The sequence below is a fragment of the Ahaetulla prasina genome, chromosome 3, assembly GCF_028640845.1.
Source record: "Ahaetulla prasina isolate Xishuangbanna chromosome 3, ASM2864084v1, whole genome shotgun sequence".
In the NCBI taxonomy this organism is placed as follows: domain Eukaryota; kingdom Metazoa; phylum Chordata; class Lepidosauria; order Squamata; family Colubridae; genus Ahaetulla; species Ahaetulla prasina.
This window is the reverse complement of record NC_080541.1, coordinates 31,421,984-31,444,981: the sequence shown is the minus strand read 5'-3', so window position 1 is coordinate 31,444,981 and position 22,998 is coordinate 31,421,984. Positions and strand designations below refer to the sequence as shown.

The 22,998-nt window shown below is 35.3% G+C and overlaps 1 protein-coding gene across 4 annotated transcripts in view; it reads left to right on the top strand.

The window, feature by feature from the left end:
• Window positions 1–22,998, top strand: part of VPS13B (vacuolar protein sorting 13 homolog B) — a 357,489-nt gene that overhangs the window by 253,036 nt on the left and 81,455 nt on the right. For all 4 annotated transcript variants that reach the window (XM_058175718.1, XM_058175717.1, XM_058175719.1 and 1 more), the window contains 3 exons: window positions 9,999–10,201; window positions 12,013–12,220; window positions 12,439–12,623. In XM_058175718.1, coding sequence (XP_058031701.1) covers window positions 9,999–10,201; window positions 12,013–12,220; window positions 12,439–12,623 — 596 coding nt within the window. The remainder of the gene's footprint in view (window positions 1–9,998; window positions 10,202–12,012; window positions 12,221–12,438; window positions 12,624–22,998) is intronic.

The following is a 22,998-nucleotide window of genomic DNA, read 5'->3' as shown; positions in this document are numbered from 1 at the left end:
AGATAGAGGGGAGCAGGCCCTGAAAGGCTGCTCAGTCGAGCCTCACCACGTGGCAGAAGCCGCCCATGCACGGAAGCCGTGCATGTGCGCAGGCATACACAGTCACATTTTTGGCGAACTGGTTGCTAAATGGGTTGAATCTCACCACTGGGGGCAGGTCTTGGTAGACCTGAATAATGTCTGATCTTCTGACTAAAACTTTTGAATAATCAGTTCTAGTATAATTGCTGACTGTGCCGTTTAAATGAAAAAGCAAGGAACTAGATTTAAGTTCCACAACCCCAAGTATTCCAAGAATAATCAAGTATTTCTCTACTATAAAATCCCTATCAGTTAATCAGTTCAGCATTGATCAATTCAGCATTGCCTAAATTGTGAGATTTTGCTAGAGTCAGTTTTTATTTGTACAATGCATCTGAAATAATTCTTAGAGCAAATATATTCCAAAGAATTCCCAGATTATGCTGGCTAGCAGAAGGACAAAATCATATCTGTTGTATTTTACAACTTTGAGTAAAATCAATAGGCTGGATTTGTTGTTGCTGCTGTTTCTCAAAAGAACAAATAAAATCTACTACTAGCATCATCATTGCCTCTGCAGAGTAATCAGTCTTCTCTAATTTTTAAGTGGTCACAGAGTTTATTACATGCACAGTTTGCAATTCACTGAAGTAATCTAGGACAGTAATTAGAACAGTAGAAGAAAATTTTATTAAGACATTTATAGTTATTTTCAATAACGTTGGATTTTCTTTTTACATAAATATAAAACATATTTTATATTGGTTATTTTTGCAATTTGTCCAGTAATTCTGATTGTGGTATCTCACAGCTAAAACAGAATGGAATACAAGGAAAAAGATAATTACAGAGGGAAGATTAAAATTATTTTTTCAAGTCTTGAGCTGAAGAATGAAACACAATGAACTATAGAGCTATAATCAGTATATTCCATTGTTCTTTCTCATGTATTTAGAAATTATTTCTTTTTCTTACATTGAAATTATTTGGCTAAAAGAAGCCATCTACAAATAAAAATTGGAAGTTGTAAAAGCTTCAAAATGGGATGCATTGTATTCTCAAATACAAAGGATTTTACAGAAACCAATACAGTTGATTCCCCCCCCCCAAAAAAAAATCCATGCATCTAATTGGAAGAGTCTGCCAAACTGTTATCATGTCTTTTGATGCTTAAAAATATTTATCTTAGGAAAAATATAACATAAAGTTAATTCTGACTACTTAAAATAATAAGCTAGAGTAACAATCTTCTTAGAAGTACCAAAAGACTTTTAGAAAAAAATCATAATCATAAACTCTTCCCAGTGCTTAAACCAGGGGTCTCTAACCTTGGTCCCTTTAAGACTTGTGGACTTCATCAGTAAAGCTGGCTGAGGGACTCTGGGAGTTGAAGTCCACAAGTCTTAAAAGGACCAAGGTTGGAGACCCCTGGTTTAAACAATAGGAAATTAATTCATCAGTAAAAACTAGAGAAGAAGCAAAACGTTTTCATGGCCGCTGAGGGTTGAAGTGGAAGTTCAGCTGGTAGATATCTATACAAATCACTAACAAATCATAATGAATATTGGGTGTGGGCATCAGGACCCTGTCACTTTTGATGCTGGGTCCCAAGTAGCTTAAACACAACACTCAAGGAAAGGTGGCGACCTCATCAGCTCTGTAACATCTGGGATTTTATTTGTCATTTTGGCATACTCTGCAAGCGCAAAAGAAAGAGTAAAAGAGGATTATCCTGACAATGAAATGAGTTACTGAATCTTGTGATAATGAAAAGCAGAACAATCCTAATTCCTTTCTATAGTCCCTAAGGTAGAGCTGCTTTTATAGTTCTGCAGACCTAAATGTAGGGGGGAGGAACAGATGGCCTAAAATCCATGAAATAAGATACTACCTAATCCCACGACCGAGTATCACTATTAATCCTGGTCAGATGCCCTAATGTTACTTTATAATAGAATTCATAGTTGCTACTGATAAACAGGCTTCTTCCATCACCTCCTCGCTAATACAATTAATCATAGCGTGCTGATTTTGAGAAAGACCCCAAATATAAAACTCCATTATAATCAAAATTCCATTTGCCAGTTAATTTAGGGAAGTGTGAGCAAAGATTATATTCAGATGGAATGACATACTCAATACAATTTATACAGTAATAATGGAATACACTTTGATTATTGCACATTAAACATAGAATGTTTAAAATGTTGGGTTCACACAATAATTTAACAGTTCTGAATTGCTTCTTTACTTTGGGGTACTGGTAAACTATTTTTGCAGGTACAGGTACAGGTACAGGGTTAAATATTCTTCTAAGTATTCTAAGCATAAAGCTGCAATTAATCCAAGAGAAAATATATATTTAAAATTAGGTTAGATACATTTTCTCTGAATGAAGATACAAAACAATAAATCAAAAACTATCAGATCACTGACCACCATCTGATTTCCAGATTATTTAACATTCAGCACTGACCGTGATGTACCTGCTCCTTTCCTAAATGGTGATGAGCTCATTTCATAAAGATAACCATCTCTGACTTTGCTTCTGATTCATCGCTTGTCTGAACTCCATTTGAACCTTGTTAGACAGAAAACAAGCAGGGCTCCTGGCCCAGGCTATAAAATATAATTAAGCCCTTTTGAAAAGATAGTAAAAGAGCTTTCCCCCTCTCCACCGCCCCCCAGATAGATCCACTACCTCCAGCACAGCCAATAAAATTAAATGAAGCACTGCCTGCAGTGGATTAAAGTAATATAAGTCCCTGAATGTTTAGTGTTTGAAGTAACTCAAACAAAATATATGTTCAGGCTGCCAAGGCTGCTGTAATGCAGGAGGAACCTACATTAAGGTTACAGTCAAGGATTTGATATGTTCAAGGTTATTAATATCTGTTTATCACTGATAACACATCTTGTATTTTTACAGAGCCCATATGAGGCCATATATAATGCTAAAAAAGACTCAGTGAAGATTGGTTAATTGACAGTGTTGAAGTATGGTACTCGAGTGACCAGTTCATTCTCCCCAAACTTGGTTTCACACAAAGGAGAAATCCAGTAATCTAATCTATTGTATTTGTTCACTACTAATTTTTTCATATAACCTGATTGTTTTGCTGCTGGTGGTGTTACAGTCTGGTCATTTCCTAGCACAGTCTTTTATTAACAAAAATGCCATCCTTCAAGATCCGTTCTTTCATCTTTTAATATCTTATTAAGTAGATCTTTGTGACCTTCTGTGACAATGCTGATTAGTTTCAATTGTGCAGTTTGCAATCGAAGGAAATTAGCAGCAGTGGGCTACACATCAGGATTTTTTCATTAGCCTTGCTGTTTTGACACTGATTCTTCTTTCATCCCCCTCAACCTTCAGAATTGCCAGTAGAAGCAGGAGATGAAAAAACTGGCTGATAATCATAATTACCAGATGGATAATAATCCAATAAAAGTCCAGGAGCAAGGTTATCATAAAATGTACAATGTTCCTTTTTAATTCACTCTGATTAGACCTGAGCCCAAATGGTCTTTTGAAATTCTCTGTCAAATTACCAGAACAAGAAATTAGATGAACAATGTCTCAAAATTTCTCTAACCAACAACCCTTTTAGTGATGAGAAAGAACCATTGCCCCCCCAAAAAAACCACACCCCATTGTAAAGCATTCCCTCATGAGATCTTCACCTCGATTAAACCTCCTTCAATTAAATCTCAATAGAAACACAGGATTTCAAGGAGTTTACAGGAGAGACACTGTTCAGAAAAACAGAGGGAACAAAATTACACATGGTAGTTTTTTGTCTCTTTCCTCTTGCAAATATAAACACACCCATAAGATCATGCTAGATCTATATTAAAAACATTTGTTGTGTAGGTTTAAAATCAGTTATTTTCACCTAAGCTTCAAGCTCCTTAACTTAAACCAGTAAGATTTCTGACAACTAAGTTTTCAACAGGGTGTTTGGAGGCTGGAGACAAGAGGGTAGAATAATAAACATAGAAATTATAATAGATTTGCCCAAATGTTGCACCCAAAATATCTATCTTTCTTCAGTTATAACAAAACGAAAATGCTTTTGGAAGAACTGTATGACTAGATTTACATGCCATTTTGCAGATTTCATTATAACTTACTAACTCATTGTCAGTGATTGTCAATAGAAGAAACATCCACTATTTAAAATATTTTTGATCCAGAGTTCTCCATTTGTAACTATTTTACTAATGGGTTTTTATATTAACCCAAAGATGACAAAAGCATTGGTACTCTTCAAATTTTTGAAGATACTATGTAATGCTTTTCAATATCTGAAAATGTTTTTTTAACTATGTTAGTGGAATCATTTCTTGCATTTGGAATTTTAATAAAAAAAATATGCAAGAAGCCTAATTGATTTGGTTACATATTCAGACACAATGCATCAATGGTGGGTTTCAACTGATGTTACCACCAGTTCGCTTTGTGCACACGCTTTGCATGTGCTTTGCGTGCATGTGCTTGTTTTGTTCGCACACATGACAAACTTGTGGTTCGCGCAAGCACATTGAATTTCAGAACAGCGGAAGCGTGGCAATCCGCTCTGCCGTGCCTATCAGCTGGGCTAAAAATGAATGAATATAGGTAGGTATAGCGCAGGGGCGGGCAGGAGGGCCCAGCTCATGGTCGCAGCAAACCGGTTTGCTATCAACTCACCATTGCCACTACCGGATCACCTGAACCAGGGAGAACCGGTAGCAACCCACCACTCGCAATTCATACATTTGAGAGATTATTATTGGATTCTTACATAAGTTCTTACATAACTTGTTTGAACCAAAAATGTTCTTAATTCATGACAGACTGCAAGTTTTCCATATAGTAACATCCTAGCAAACAGTAATGTAGTTACAAACTGGGTCAGATAACAGGAGAAAAGCAAGAATTTTCTTTGAATAATACTGCCAGTCATAGTACGTAGGTAATATTGTGGGAAGATGTTTTTTTTTTAATTTTTGTAATCTTACTTCCTTGCTTCTTCATGTACTTTGTTTCAAATTACATAAAGGTAATGCAAATGCACGTGTTCATTCATTCACAAACCACACATGTATAAGTACACTGAATCTGTTTGGCTGGAAATTGTACAGAACAACTCCTAGGTTTCCAAGAAAGAAGGAGCTATTGGCAGAAGAATGAAGTTGAGATATCTTTTTGGTCCAAGAGAAGAAGCTGTTGGAGATAAACCAAGAAGCAGGATACAGCTATAAATAATTATTTAAGAGAATGGAGCTAAATGGGAAGGAGAAGACTGCTTAAAATGATTTTCTTCTTGCAGGAGCACTTCAGAAAGCCTGGGGGGAAACATAAAATATACGGACCATTAGAATTTTGCTGCTCAGGAATGAGGGATTTTTTTTTATAGTTGTCTTTACTTATTTGCCCTTGTCAATTGTCATTGTGCTACATCTTTCACTATTATATTTTGAGAGCAAAATAAGTTATATAGTGGTTTATAAAAGTTAATAGTTCTGGCTTCAAGTAATTGCTATGCAAATCAGCTTCTGGTTAGTATCAATCACATGCCTGCACATTTGTCAAGCATTCCTAGATCACTTCCAGCTGTATAAAGACTACCTACTTATTTCTTTCTAGCATATGGCATCCCATACTTTATAATGACATACAGAAGCCCCGTTTTAACGGAGTCTGATTGCCTTTTCTCCATCAACACATTGATACATCCAAGCTCTATAAAGGATCAAAGCGGACCTTCACAATGCAAGGGCTGGCAATATTTTGTAAATCTCATCTAACCATTTTTATTAGTCTCCCAAAGGGCTGGGTTTTGTTTTTTTTAAATTGTAGAATAGTTGACCAAATTGTTCTTCTCTTGTTAAAAACAATGCAAGTGCTCAGGAAAACAACATGTTAACTTGCACCGTATCCATGAAGAAAATTATAAGCTTTGGATAGCAACAGATTTGGGAATAAATAAATAAAATAAATAAATAAGTGGTCATAAGTATGAAGCAGTTGCCAAGCATCTGAATTTTGGTCACATGATTGTTGGGATGCTACAAAGGTGACAACTGTGAAAAATGGACATGTCACTTTTTTTTCAGTGCCGTTGTAACTTTGAACGGTCATTAAATGAACTGTTGTAAGTCGAGGATTGCCTGCAGTTTCTTCTGACTGTTAAATGATCTTCATTTCAAATTCATGGAAACCTTTCCTTTATGGATCATTTGGGCATAAACAAAATTCATACTACTTGACAAAAATATTCCATCACCTTGTCTTAAACTGAAATTAGAATAATTTTGAGATCAATGTTAATTTTAAAGGTAGGTGTCTCTGGTTAAAAAAAATAAACTTTGTAGTAGAACATTTTACTGTAACCTCAGTGTTTAGTTTCGAAGTCACATGAAGCTACAGTGATAAAAACAGAATGGCCATAAGTTTATCTGCATTTGTAGTAGAATATGTTAGGGGTGCTTTTTCACTGAAGACCACATTAGATTGAGGTACCAATTGACAGCACCAGAGGCAAAGACAGGCCTAAAGAGGGGTTGGGTTACAGTCCTTTTTTATAAATATACTGTAAGCAAACTAAGATATACCTGTGATTAACTGGTCAAGTGCAGCTGTGTATTTCGTTAGATATAATACATCATGTGCCTAGTGAAGTTATCAAGGCCGTTAGGTGTAACTATGAGGCAATGGGGCAGGACTGCAAAGACAGATTTTGAAAAAAAAATAAAGAGGCAGTTATTCCATGAACCTCATGTAGCAACCATAATTGAAACCAGTAGCTTTGTTGTTAAATAAGAACTCACATGACCATGGTTATGCTTTCCTTTTCTCCATTCCCTCACCTTTGCAGACAGAGTGGGAGAGGTTGCTTAAACAAGCAACTGTTGGGACACTGCAAAACACTCTGGGTACCTATTTAGAATAGGCTATAATCCATCTTTACACAAGATGCCTCTTCTGGTTTACTTGGAAACTCTTCCCCACTAAGAAATATCTTTTCTAAGGTTTGCATTAGTTGTGCACAATAGTTTATGAAGTAGTTTCTATGTGTTTTTTGGGGACATGTGTTGCTTTGAGTTGACAGCAGGATCTGGGTAGCCCTTGTCTTGAGTTCTGAAACTTTTCCATTATTATCAAATTCAGTGAAAGAACTGAGCAAGTATTTGTTTTGTGAACTCATAAACATTATTATGTTACAGAAAGCTTATTTTTAAAGAGCATTAATTCAATTTGTTATAAAATTATTCTTGGCATAATAGCTACTTTTCAAATTTTACAATAAGGAAACAGACGGTTTTTCCTAATTTCTAAAAGAAATCAATAAGTAAATCTTCCTGCTTTTCTCCCCCAACACAGTTGATGCAAATGCTTTTATGTTACACAGACGGAATAGGGCTCTGACTTATAGAGGGATTGGGGAGTTGGGGCAGTTGAATCACAGGTTTGGAGATCCTGTTCTATGAAACAGCTGCCTATTGTAGACCCTGGATGTATTTTTTAGTTCATTTTTATAAATATTAAATTTCTTTAGAAAAATAAGCCATAGGCATTACAAATTAAGCATAGTGAAATTCAATATTCACAATGACAATTCCAAATACGAGCACCATAGTTAGAATAGGGGGGAGACCCCTGGCTGAGAAGTCCCGTTCATTTCAATTTATTGTCGTAAGTATAAGAGAGGAAATTAAATATTTTTTAAAGACTTAGAACTGGACTACAAGCCTGTAATTTTAAAACAATACTTTTCACAAAATAAATATTTTCCACCAAATTTAGCAGTGAAGTTCATAATGTTTTAAACTGTAAATAAACTATGAAAGGATTTTTTTTACTGTAACTGTATGATACATAAATTAGTTGACTGAAGAAATTATTGAATTCACAAAGTATACTTAGCAATTAGAAGATAGACAATTGCCCATTTTAGAGTAAATGTTTATCTGTAATTAAATGCTATGCAAACAACTGGAAATGATCTTTACATGCACCACATTCCATCTTTAAGTCTTCCTCTTTGAAGAGGAAGTAGTATAGAGCTATAGAATCAACCTATCAGAAGCTAAATCAAGTCCCTTAGCAGTATTAAATAGTAGGATCCAGAATATAATTACTGTTATTGAAAATGTTACACATTCATTTACAAATAACAAAGCTTAAAGTATCGGTACAGTGGAGATCACAGGACACAGTGTTTTTTCCTACTGGCATAAAAAGATTATACTTTAATGGTAAATAAAATTGCCTATGAAATTCATATAATTATTCATTTATATAGCTGGTTCAATAGCTTTAAAACACAGCAGTTTCAGGGGTGAACTCCAGAAGGTTCTGACAGGTTCTGGAGAAATGGTAGCAGAAATTTTGAATAGTTCGGACAATCGGTAGCGGAAATTTTGAATAGTTCAGAGAACAGGCAAATACCATGGTGGTCCCAATGTGGGCTGGGAATGGAGATTTTGCAATATCCTTCCCCTGGAATGGGGTGGGAATGGAGATTTTGCAGTATCTTTCCCTGTCACACCCACCAAGCCACGCTCACCAAGCCACACCACACCCACCAAGCCACAGCCACAGAACCGGTAGTAAAAAATGTGAATTTCATAACTGAGCAGTTTCCTTTTTAAGGTGATAATTATGAAGACATTATGCAATTTTACATTGTTTATTGACATTTTATATTTATTCTATAACATTTTATTTTGTATATTATAGACATACAGCATATGTTGTATATTTAATGTGGACTCTATAATGAACTCAGTGTTCAAATATTAATATTTCTTTTTCTCAAACTCAGAATGCCAAAGACTATAAATTATCACCTTTTGGATAATTGATATAGTTTGAACAATTTCTTGTTTTTGGCAATTGACTAATCAACTATTAGGCTTGTTGCTTTCTACCACGGGAAAATTTGCTGTCACATTACGTTACAGAAAGCTTATTTTAAAAGAGCATTAATTCAATTTGTTATAAAAAAAATATTCTTGGCATAATAACTACTTTTCAAATTTTACAATAAGGAAACAGATCATTTCCCCTAATTTCTAAAAGAAATTAGCAATTAGAAGCAGAAAATTTCCACTTTTGACTCATCTAAACATTTCTTTAGAAAGATAATCTAGTGATTTTTGCAAGCCTGAATGAGAATCAATATTCTCATTCAAAATGATTTCTGCCTTGTTATAAGCTGACAATCATTCTGATTGTGATGGCATTAAAACTCGTTTAATAATAAATACCTTTATTTTAGTGTAGTGCATCAAGGCATTTCTTGTTAATTTTCTTCTAATCTGCTCAGTCTTTTGAGTTATCCTACTCAAAAAACTCTAGGACTTCATGTTTGTATTCTGCTGTTCAATATTATTCTTTTTTCTGCGGAAACCCTCCCGGAAACTAAATATTCTAAAAGGAGAAAGGATACTTGCTGTTAATTCTCTTAACAAATATAGTTCATTCAAACATTTAAGTGTTATTAGAAAATGTGAATTTTTGTTCTTCTGTGTTTGTGATTTCGTCTCCCATTCATATAGTTTTCCCCACTCTTATTTGCATGTTCATATTTCATTGTTGATACTTTCATTTTCTCATATAATAATTACGTTTAGCATGGTAACAATTTAATAGATGATATAGCAATTTAAATTCATTTATTAATTAAAATACTAATTCACATTTTGCCAAATTGTTTGCTATATTCCCTGAACGTCTCTTTAGTATAAAAAATGGAATTTATTAAAAGAACTTCCTTTTTACATCTTAATACATGAGTTAATGCTTATATGAAAAAAATATAATTGACTGGCAATAAAAATGTTTTAGTTGTAAAAGCATTAAATATATATGATTTGTACATACTTATGTAAATTATTTCTTTAAAAGTAAATATTTTATTTCTTGAAAAGAAAAAGCAACGAATAATTTATGCATAATTAAAGGTAGTTTTTTTACACTTACTTAGGTATAATTAATAAATCATCACTTACCCTTGACATCAGTGATTTCCTTATCAAGACTAGTCTTCAGGAGAAAAGCAGGACTCTGGTTGGACCTATGTGTTGCTCTGTCGCCATAGAAGCTAAATGGTGTAAACATAGCGGGAATCCTGGTCCCGAACTGGTTACTCCAAAAGTCTGTATTGATATAAGAAGCGGACTGATCCAGGTCTGTATGTAGAAAATCATTTGAAATTGTGGACAGAATGAATATGGACAACAGAAAGTTTTACTGAGTTAGAAAAATTTCTTCAGATTTAAGGAAATCTTAGACCCGGTGTATTTTATCTTACTATGTGGAAATGACATAGTGCCTTAGAAATATTCTATAGTTTATTAACAAGATACTTTTCTGAGGAGAATATATTATGTCTATCATTTTTTTCCTACAGTTCTAAGTAAATTTCAGTCTTGTAATCTGAATTTCAACTGTTTTGAAAACATTCAAAGGAAATGACTTCACAGGATTGCTCATTATATATAATTTTATATTCCTTCTACGTAATAATTTCAGACCATTTGAAAATAAAACCAGAAAATTGTTATATGGCAGATGACCAGACACCAGTAGCATATTCTCCCGATGACTGTTTATATTCTACTTTTAGCCGAGATGGAGTCCTAAAATTTTTTGCAATTAGAGTGCACAAAAAAGAACACATTAATCATAAATACAGATACTTACTATTGGTGCTTGATGTAGTCCCAATTCCAGATTTTTCTCTCTCTAAAAATTCCAAAACTGGCTATTGGTAAGTGTGCCACCCTACAGAAGGAGCCTTTCCACTGAAGAGCAGAACCTGTTTTTTCACATTTCATTACACAATTCAGTCTGCAGCTCCTTCCTCTAAAATTAGCTGCAGAATGATAGGGGTTAGCTGATTTGAAAGATATAAACCCATTGAATTAGCAGTTTGTATCATTACTTAACTATAGCTGTATGTAAACACTCTGTGCCATGTGACTTGAGAAGTCTGTCTTGGGAGAGAAATGAAAACTTGAGGAAATGAACTGTTGTTAGGCAATTTTGTTTTTCTGATAGATAGTTCCGATGTTTTCCTTTCCTAGTTTGCTTGTCAGAATAGATGCATAATGCTGTTAACAGTGTATATAATCCCATAATCCTTCAGTCTAATCCCCAGACTGACTGGAGATACCTGAGTTGAAATTGAAATAATATATAGAAAACAAAGATGGGAAATGACATACTAAAATATGTAGGTGAGATAAAATTAATCATCTACCGTAGTGCTTTAATGTTTGTGAACTCTTGAATTTTCAGTATTTCTGATCAATATGATTTAAAACAAATCCTAAAACTAGATAAAGAGAACACAATTAAACAAATGAGTCAAAATATACTTGATCATTTATTTATTGAAAGGGAAGACAAAAATAGATTTCATGCATGCCACTATTAAGAGATCTTATATTTTTTCTCTATATTTAAAATAAATCCTGCTTCAAGTTTTTTGCAATAAATCTTTTTTGCTACCGTATTTCCCCGAAAATAAGACCTCCACCGAAAACAAGATCTCTCTGAAAATACCCATACACACACAAAATAAGCCCTTCTGAAAATATTTAAATTCATGCACAGCCAGTCCTCGCCATTTCCTTTGGTTAGGGTTAGGGAGACAGAGCTGGAAATCAGGTAAAACAGCAAGAGGAGCCCGTCTTGCTCCATATGCCCCAAAATAATAAGACCTCCCCAAAAATAAGGCCAAGCGATTATTTCAGGATTCAAAAAAAATATAAGACAGGGTCTTATTTTTGGGTAAACACAGTACTTATAAATAACTTCTGCCCTCAGGAGCAGGATCTGAATTTTTAAACCCTTTACGATGTATGTACCTGTTTTTCTGATAAATCTAAAAAGATCTTAGAATAAACTTTCTAACAATTAAGTTACTGGAAAGAACTGAATATAAAGTATTTAATTTTTTTCAAGTTGCTCACTATAATTTTTCTCGTTACAAGGTTTTTTGGGGACAGGAACATTTGAACTGCTTAGTTCTTCTTAATGAACTTCTGCAAACTTACCTTGTTCAAGAAGTCAAGATAGAAGGACAAATGGCCAGTCAGATATATCCAGTACAATTTTCAATGGAGAAGAACCAGATTTCTAAACCAGAACATACTTCAGATGATCTACGAACAGGCTTATTCCAATATATACAAGATACAGGTATTATACAGCAGTTATGGAGTAATTTTGTACTAATCTGCAGTACTGAATGAAGAGATACATTTGTTTTGTTTTGTTTAAGTTTGTGGGTGCTTTTAAATTTTGGATTTCATTTTAATTTTTCTTGTTTTAATTTCTTTTAACTTAATTGTTCTCAGAGACTAGGACATTCTTTGGGTAAATTCTTCTTCTTCTTCCATTTCACCTCAATTTAATAGATACACAAAAACTACCAGGTGCCTATGAAGTTGTGTTTTACAATGAAACCGAGGATGATCCAGGAATGATGTTATGGAGATATCCAGAGCCCAGAGTACTCACCCTTGTGAGAATCACCCCAGTTCCTTTTAACACCACTGAAGATCCAGATATTAGCACTGCAGATCTTGGAGATGTACTTCAGGTTGGTAGCATCTTTATTAATTTGGAAAACAACTTTCAGGATGCCAATCGGAAATTCGTTTAAAAAATAAAAATAAATTCAATATACAATGCTATTTTTGTTCACATTGTTTTAGAAAAATACAATTCATTTAATCCTATAATTCTTAAGCAATAATCATTTGTAGTAGGTTTCGTTGAAGTTTAGGGAAGATCAAACTTCAGAAATAAATCTTCTGAAAAGCAGGAAATTTGCTTGATTTAGTTTTGTCTGTGTGTGTGTGTGTATGTGTGTGCCATAATTGCATTTTTGGCACTTTATAAAATACAAAATGAAAAGAAGAAATATGGAACATGTATAATAAGTAGTTTCTATCTGGGAGGAGTTCTACCTTTCTCCTCTCTTCCCTCTGCCACTATAACCTGTATCTTTCGAAAAGGAGTATTGACCCATAACCATCTAGGCTTGATTGAGACAGGAAAGCTATATTGGATTCTTGGAGGCCGATATAATATAATTTACAGTCGTTTAGAAAATGAAAAAGGAAATAGCATGCATACATTGTCTAAGGTTAAGGTAAAGGTTCCCCTAGTAGATACATGCTAGTTTTTTCCAACTCTAGGGGGCAGTGCTCATCTCTGTTTCAAAGCCGAAGAGCCAGTGCTGTCTGAAGACTTCTCAGTGGTCATGTGACCGGCATAACTAAATGCCAAAGGCGCACGGAACGCTGTTACCTTCCTACCAAATGTGGTCCCTAGTTTTCTACTTGCATTTTTTATGTGCTTTCAAACTGCTAGGTTGGCAGAAGCTGGGACACTAGGGATTTGAACCACTGAACTGCCGACCTTTTGATCGACAAGCTCAGTGAGCAACCGTGTCCCCATATACATTGTCTAGTTAGATGATTTGTCCCTAACTTCAATTTCATGTAGCACTTCCTAAAAGAATGCCTAAAGAAAATACAGGCTTTGGGGCAATTGTCTTGAAATTAGTCATAAGTCATAACTTTAAGAAAGATTTGACGCAGCAATCCATGAGAAAACAATTATGAGGCACATCAGAGGCATTCATATTTTTTCTTTTTGGAGAGAATACTTCATTTTGTGCTCACTTGTGACTTTTTGTTTTACATTTCCCATTGAGACTACAATGTAGAGCTGGCAATTGAGAGCCTGGGAAAAGAGCTTTTTGGGAAACCACACATTTTACTGATGTTTGAGTCATTTCTCACATTTCAGAAGCAAGTATTTTGGAAATCCAAATAATTTGTGTATGACATGCAATGATTTAATTTCTTGGTATTAGCAAAGAAAACCATAAAAATTCTACCACAGTTATCAGGAAGGAAGGAATTCTTCCCTGGTTTAAAAGTCTTCAGTTTTAACCAATCTCATTGCCTTTAATTGGGAAGTAGCTTTTTTATTCTTTTGCACTGGATTTAGCAATAAGTTCTATAGACTCTAAATGTTTCCTGCAAACATTCAGGGGTTGAATGTTTATCTGAACAATTGACTTAGAAACAAATAAGGCAGTAATTGAATGTTGGAGTTCCCATGCTTCCATAATAATACTAAATTGGAGGATCATTCTATAATACAGAATAACTGAGTTGGAAGGAACCTTGGAGGTCTTCTAGTCCAACCCCCTGCTCAGGCAGGAAACCCTACACCATTTCAGACAAATGGTTGTCCAATCTCTTTTTAAAAACTTCCAGTGTTCAAGCATTCATAACTTCTGGAGGCAAGTTGTTCCAATGATTAATTGCTCTAACTGTCTGGAAATAATAATAATAATGAGAGGTAGAGATTTGTTTTATTAATAGATGCCACTGATTTTAAAAATGTTTTATTTTAATATCTGTAAAGAGTGACAACTGCTTCTCATTTTCAAAGAAATATAACCCTTTTTCCTGACTATCTGGTTAGTCTTAGTGCTATACCTTTGTGGAAGAGATTTTTGTTAGTTTCTTTTTTTTTTTAGGTACATTTATTCCTGTAGAAGAAAGACTTAGTGGTGGTGACACTTGAAAACTCAAATTTGGATTATTAGCAATTTCCTTTTTGTATAGTAGCTTGTAAAGCCAGGCTTGAGTCATGAGAAATTGAGCAGATTAATGACAGTCCAAAATTTGCACTTGACTAAGAATGTGGTAGCAGAGGAGATGAATGTATTTCCAGCAAATGCCCCAGTACCCTTTGTTAGGATAGCTGCACTTGGTTATTGCTTCTTTCTGGATTCAAATCAAGGTACTAGTTTTGTTCTTACAAAGCTTGGGTCTAGATTACTTGGCTACTTGAAGGACCACCTTCACGTATCCAAGATACCATACGTTCTTTGACCTTCCCTGGTGCCTCTTCCTTGTTTAATATAAAGTATGGAATAAAATATTTCTTTTTACACACATTTTATTGTATATATATATATATATGTATGTATGTAGTTGTATAATAAGCCACCTAGAGGAAGTGGGTTCTGTATATATAAACAAGAGTGGTCAAGAAATGAATTTTGAGCGCTGTCTCTCTCTCTCTCTCTCTCTGCATTTGCACAGATTATGTCTAATGCTATTAGCTGTTATTAACAAGAAAGAAGCATAACTTTTGTATTACAATCAATAAAGTTTTTAGATTTTCTACTCGTCCTTTGTATTTCATACTGTACAGGAACTGTCAAGAGCAGTGGTGAAATGCTACCGGTTTGCACTGGTTCACGTGAACCGGTAGCGATAAAAGCTACCAGTTCCTTCGAATTGATATTTCCGATGATCAACTGTGCCGCGTGATTTAAAATTGCTAGAAAGCAGGAAATCCTGCATTCTAGTGAATCTAAATCACGCGGCACACCTGATCCCCCCGCTGCTGCTTTACTTACCTTCCCAAGCCTCCTTTTGGCACGTATTGCGCATGCACATGAGCGCAGCACGCATTTGGTGCACAAACCGGTTCAGATTTCACCACTGCTGAAGAAAATGTCCCCCAAAGAAGGACATTCTTTCATATGTGCAGTTTCAGGGCCCTGTGGAATTTAGATGTAAAATAATGTAATTTCAGCTTGGTTATAGTCATTTGTCTGTGTCTGTCTGTCTCTCTCTCTCTCTCTCTCTCTCTCTCACTCACTCTCTCTCCTCCCCTCCCTCTCCCTCTCTCTCCACACACATATATAAACGACTTGCCTTTTCAAGGTTTTTGGTCGTTACTGAATTTTCTTTCAGTGAAAAAATCATGAGCAAAAATGACTCAACAATTAAAGCTCAATAAGTACATGTATCAAATGCATGTTTAACATGTACACATCTCCATTATAAATCTCAGGTAGTAATGTGGGGAATTAAAATGGTAAATATTGGTCTAGATGTCTTGATGATCTGATTCACATGGGTAGTTTTGTATACAATGGTATAGTGGCTTTACTGCAATAAAATGCAAAGCCAGATAAATATTAGAGCCAGAATTCTTGAAAGTATTCCTTGTTTTCCTGTTGTTGCTGTTGAGGTTTTAAGACAGTTTGTGGATAGATACATAGTAAAACAAAAACAAAAAACCTAGTGGCTTTTCTCCTAATGATATTGGCTTTTTATGACTTTATTTCCATATATATGTACACACTTTATGTGTAATGCATTTTTCTTCTCCCCCTGATTCTGTGTGTTTTGTTAGACTGCTTTTAAATGTATGTTTAGTTGTTCATTTAGTTTCCCCCCCCCTTTTTTTTTTATTGAGACGATGCAGGTTTTGTGGCACATTTTTTAATTTGCAGATCTATTCAGCACACCTGCATTTGCTCTAAACCTAGTAGCTTGATGAATTGATAAGATAAGCTGGCCACATGCCTTTTCTAAAAATAAAGGAATGTTATGTATTTCTTTCTAAAGGTTAAAATTATTTCTCATGGCTCTTGAATTACCATATTCTGATACCAAGGGAAAATAAAACCTCAGCTCAGAATCTTGTTTGTACTTAGAGGGCTTTCCGGACAGGAAGGCAATCTTGATGCAATGCAATAAGCCACAATACCAGTGGGCATTACAGGTGAAAAACGTGCAGCTGTGCCCCATACCACAAATATACAGTGAATATTTCCTGTACAGAAATAAGGCTTGGCTAACTTTGTTTCCCAAGAGGAGATCACATTAAAATGTTATAAAATCATGATTTCCTGCATTTGAATACTTGTGGTTTCTCAACTGGTTCCAATATTACAAAAGTTTTTTTATGGCTTCTATTAGTTGAAGATGTATAGGAGCCTCATTCTTCAGGAATCTAAAAGGCAATGTAAAAAAGGCTCTTTTTCAAGCAAACTTGGATTTTCTTGACTTTTCGGCTATATAACTGAGGATTCCATAGGTTTTATTTAATAAAAATCATATCTGTCCAAGTACTGGTAAAATGTGTATACCATATATTAGCTGCTGGACTTTCCCATAAAGAAAATTTAAATGCAGTAACATGGAATAGAAAGTATTTTTTAATTTGATTCATTCCTGTGTAAGAAAAAAAGTCAGTACGAGACATTGAATTTATAATAATCTTAATAATTTATACAATAGAAGATAATATTTGTAGCTCAGGGTTAAACTGTAAAGTGCTTTCTGGGGTTCTTGGTGCTTTCTGGGGTTGATTGTTTTTTTTTGCAGACATTTCATTACCCAATTGGATAACATTGTCACACCCTAGAGAGTGGGAATTTCTCTCATTTTATACACTTGTGTCTTGCTCTATCAGTGTTGGAGGGGTGATCTTGGTGGTTCCCTGATTAGGCTTTTGTTTACTATTAGCTTTGTCTGAGCTGGCAGAATGACCAACAATACAAGAAGGCATAGCCCTTTTATGGAGTTACCACCTTTGCGTGATAAAAGAAAGGTTATTAGCTTCAAATTGATGGTAACAGGCATTCCTAGTAAGTTACTGTTTCTAGCGAGGTTAAAGGCAGCAATGAAGTAAGAGGAGTCCACACTGGAGGTAAGGTTCCAATAAAGGAGACTTGTTCCAGTATTTCAGACATATCCATACAATTTTGTTGGAAACAGGTTTAATTCTGAAATTCTTTGTCCTAGATAAGTTGACTTTAGACCTGAGGAACAAGCCAGGTCTAAAGTCAACTTATCTAGGACGAAGAACTTCAGAATTAAACCTGTTTCCAACAAAATTGAATGGATATGTCTGAAATACTGGAACAACTCTGGTTACCAGATAATAAAATCCTCAGGTTGGAAGGGACCCCTCTAGTTACTTTCATAAATACAATTTGGGATGGTTACCTTATTACACCAATCTGCATAGAGATGTACTCATAATCACTGGTGTTATCAGCACTGAAAAGGAGTTTTGACTGAGTGCATGCCACAAGGCAGAGATGGGTTAACAGTTTATCAAGATAATGTGCTATTTTATGTTTTTCTGATTGATTGATTATATTTTTTTTGGTCAGGCATCTCTTTCTCTTGTTTTTCTAGGTTTACTATTAGCTGTTTTATGCTTGTCAGCCCTATGTGATGTGATTTGATTTGATTTAAGATGGGTAGCCACATATATTGACACAATAAATAAATTAAATACAAATGATGTTTATAGTATTATTTATTTATCTTGCTTCCTGCTTTGACAATAGACTGGCAGATTGCTGAGTAGGTGTGACTGATGAGCCAAATAGTTCTTTCATTTCTCTTAACATTAAGGCTGCCTCTGACTAGGTGGCTCAGTGGCTAAAACACTGAGCCTGTCGATCAGAAAGGTTGGCAATTCAGCAGTACAGGTCTCTGCATGAGCAGGGGATTGGACTAGATGACCTCCAAGGTTCCTTCCAACTCTGTTACTGATTTCCCATTGTAGAGGCACTTTGAAAAGAGCTTTTTCGCTGGTAATGGAGAATGGGAGGAGCCATTTGTTAAGAGAGGCAGCATCTAGGCCACCTTGGGCTTTGGCAATCAGAAATAGAATTTTAGATTGGGCCAAGAAATAATTAGTGATTATTTAGTGAAAGACTTGTGCTATTCTACTGCTGAACAAATAGGTGTGGGGTTGTATTAGTATTTTAATGTGCCCTATGGTCTTGTTCTATGGATACTGATTCCTTTTGTAGGTGGTCCTTAACTTAGTGACTGTTCAAAGTTACAGTGCCATGGAAAAAAAGGGACTTATGGTCAGTTTTCACACTTTATGACCATTGCAGCTTCCCCATGGTATCATGATCAAAATTTGGGTGCTTGGCAACTGGCATGTATTTATGACAGTTACACTGTCCTGGGGTCATGTGATCACCATTTGTAACCTTCTTAGCTGGCTTCCGACAAGCATAGTCAATGGGGGAAGCCAAATTCATTTAATGACTGTATGATTCCCTTAACAACTGCAGTGATTTGCTTAACAACTGTGGCAAAAAGGTCATAAAATCGTGCACAACTTACTTAACAACTGTCTTGCTTAGCAAGAGACATGTTGAGCTCCATTGTGATTATAAGGGGAAGACTACCTGTTTCCATGTCTCTAACTCCATGGAATGTGTATTACTTCTGGTGTTGATTATTTTATTTTTTTGTCTCAGTTTACTATTTTAAAAGGTATGTATTCTGAATATGTATAATTGGTATAATGCCTAAAGAAACAGTTTTGCAAGACATGTGGTAAAGTTACAGAAGTTAGCCAAGAAGTAAATAAATTATTTATTCATAATGTCTCCAGATTCTTATGTGGGAAGAGAAATACTTTGGAATTTTCAGCTAAAGCTTGTAACCAAGGACATTGTGTTTTGCTTCCACAAACAATGATCATATGAGAGATGTAGAAGGAATTTATCAAAAAGCCTTTCTTCCTATCTATATTAGTTGAAATTTAAGGACTACCAATGATTGGGGGCTATCTGTCATCATACTATCTGTTCAGTTGGCTGATATTAGTCTAGATATGCTAACTTCTTCTAAATTTCCATAACCAGAATAAATTTCCTCTTCACTTGGGTACTTTAAATGGAAGGCTCTTATTCAACAGGCTTTATGCAGTTCTTCCATCTTTCTTTTCTATATAACATTATTAAAAAGTGTTACAGAAACTAAAAGAAACTAATGTATGGAGTAAGCAAAAAAAGAAAAGAGAAGAAAAAGAGGAAACAAAGTTGAAAGTAAAGAAAAGCAAAAAAGGAATTAAGAAGAAATACTGTTGCTTCTGATTTTCTTTACAGTAGTTATAAATATGAACTTACCTCTTACACTGTGATTACATCAAGGTTTTCATTTCTCTATAATCTATTTTTTAATCATCAAAACCATAGTACATACCTTTGTCTTTTTCTGTTTCTTGCAAAAAGCCTACAAAGTGTCTCCAGTCAACTATAATCTTAGATAATATCTTTTCTCTGATCAAAAGTGCCAATTTGGTCATCTCAGTTCCATAAACACCATCCATTCTTCCATTGTGGGTAATGTCAGTTTTTCCACCTCTTTGCATATAAAATCTCACTACAGTTACTATGTATAAAAACAAAGTTCCATTATATTTTTTTTCCAACTATTTATCAAGCCCCAAAAGAAAAACCCTCTGGTTTAAACTGTACATATTAATCTTCTGAATTAATGTATGTAGTTGAATCCAAAACTTTCTGGTTTTTTACACTTCTCCCAAGCACAATAAAAAGTCCCTTCTTGTTGTTCCCATTTCCAACATAAATTTGAATAACCTTTTACATGCTAGACAGTTCTCTGGTAAAATATGCCAACAATATTTAATTTTATAAAAATTATCTTTAAAATTATAACATAATATAAATTAGAGCCCTTTCAACTACGTATTCTCCCAATGTTCCATCTGGAGGGGGTGGGGCTGCTGCTGCTGCCAGAGCATGTTTGCAGCAGCTCCTCTTGGTTTTATTTTATTTTATCATTGGTCCATCTGAATATTAAATCGTTTTTAAAAATCTTTTCTCTACCTTAAATCTTTCTGATAATTGTACATAAGTAAACCACAATACTTTGGTACCAATCTGTCATCAAATCTTCTAGGGCGCCATTGGTGATGGCGACAGTCTTTTAGACCGCCAGCCTTTGGATCACGTAGAATCGCTAAGGCAGCGCAAATCAGCAGCCTAGCAATTCAGAAAATCTCCCCCCCCCCGGGAGAAGAGGGGGAGGTGAGCAGATGGGCAAAGGTAGAGCTTTCCTAAAACCGCTGAAATGACTTCGGGGGTTTAAATGGTTAAGCTCCCTATTAGCCCGAAGCGCTCCGTATCCAAGGCTTCTCTGCTCTGGCAGAAATAATCTGGGACCTATATTGGATTATAAACTTATTTTATACTGGACAGAACAGAAGCAGAACAGAACAGAAGCAGGAGGACTGTAAATGCAAGTAACAATTTTCTTAACTCCCTGTGGTTTCGTTGCAAATTGAAGGCAATTAATTAATTAAGAGACACTCAGTTTGGTATACTGGTTGAGGTACCAGGCTAGAAACCAAGAGATGATGAGTTCTATTCCCACCCTAGGTATGAAAACCATCTGAGTGACTTTAGGTCAGTCACCCTTTTTTGGCCCAATTCACTTCACGGACTGTTGTTGTGGGGGAAAATAGGGGAGGAAGGAGTAAAACATATCTCCATTTGGAACACCGTGACAACCGGAATTCTGTGGATCAGCCCTAAGTACCACTTATTCAGTCCTGATGCAAGTTTGAATAGTCAGGAATGAGTGGTACTTCACCGAGGACATCTGTACAGTTGCAGGCCAAAAAGAAAACCCACATCAAAACCAACACAGACAACATTAAAGCAATTTGACAAAAGATAGGATGGATAATGAGCAACTAGGCTGCTTGAGTTAGCTTATATATCAACAGATATTACTGTCAAACCCACATTCTTATAGCAATTGCAAGGGTAAACATTTCATGATTTTCATAGAAATTTCATCCCTTAATAAGTAACACATAATCAGTAATTACAGCCAAGCACCTACTAGTCAGTGGGAAAAATTGTCTTTAATTGTCAGACATGGTACAGAAGACCACACAATAGAATACATATAACAGTTTCAATCGCTCATTCTGAAGATACACATCAAGGTTCCTCATAAGCAATGCTGTTGAATCTCCCCTCCAGCATCTTGGAGAATAGTGTATAAAAACCTGGCAAAGTGAACCTCTTTCTATTTAGAGCAGAAAAAATATTGTCAAAAAATTTGGTGATGTCATTAAAACCAGTGTTGATGTCTCCATAATGATTCCTGTTATCATTTGAGGTGATACCTGTCATTTCATCAATCCATATCAAATACTTTCTTTTTCTGGATTCAGCATAAGTTAACACAAGGTGAGAGCCACAGTGAGCCAGATTAGAAACAATTTGTATCTTCCAAATGGAGATATGTTTTACTCCATCCTCCCCTATTTTTCTCCACAACAACAGTCTGTGAAGTGAATTGGACCGAAAGAGGGTGACTGACCCAAAGTCACTCAGATGGTTTTCATACCTAGGGTGGGAATAGAACTCATCATCTCTTGGTTTCTAGCCTGGTACCTCAACCAGTATACCAAACTGAGTGTCTCTTAATTCTTAACATTCTAAGTCAGGGAGTTTTTAGTCAGTACTTCAGAAAACATATGAAACTTGGGTGCCCCTAAAGTTTCTGAAGCTCAAAAGCTAAGTTTATAAATTTAAAAAGTCGCACAATCAATCAGAATAGAGCTGGAAGGGACCTTGGAGGTCTTCTAGTCCAACCCCCTGCTCAAGCAGGAGACCCTATACCATTTCAGATAAGTGACTGTCCAATCTCTTCTTGAAAACCTCCAGTGATGAAGCACCCACAACTTCTGGTGGCAAGCTGTTCCACTGATTAATTGTTCTCACTGTTAGGAAGTTTCTCCTTAATTCCAGGTTGCTTCTCTCCTTGATTAGTTTCCATCTATTGTTTCTTGTCTTGCCTTCTGGTGCTTTGGAAAATAAGTTGACCCCCTCTTCTTTGTGACAACATAATACTTGTAATAAAGAATTTATAAAATTACCCAAAACTGCCTTTCCATAAAAATCCTCTTCATCTCTCTACTGCATGTCATTCTCATAAGTCTATAAAAATGTAAAAAGCTTCCAGACCTTGATTCATGTTCCCCCACTAATAGATAGAGAAGTTATCCAAGGCTTCTGAAAATTAACTGAGGCTGTGTCTCAATGTCAAGGTAAACTAAAATACCATTATAAAGTATTGAAATGACCTGCCATTGAGCAAGGTAATTCTCTGCACAGCCTCTATTCAAAATATATCTAGTCTGCAAAATTAAACCATGTCATTTATTGGACGGATTCACTTTATAACCAGAGCAAAATAATTCATGTTAGTGCCAACTTTTACATGTGGTTCATATATTGGATTCCAGCATTTTCCCAACTATTTACCATCAGGACCTAGAAAGAGAATTTT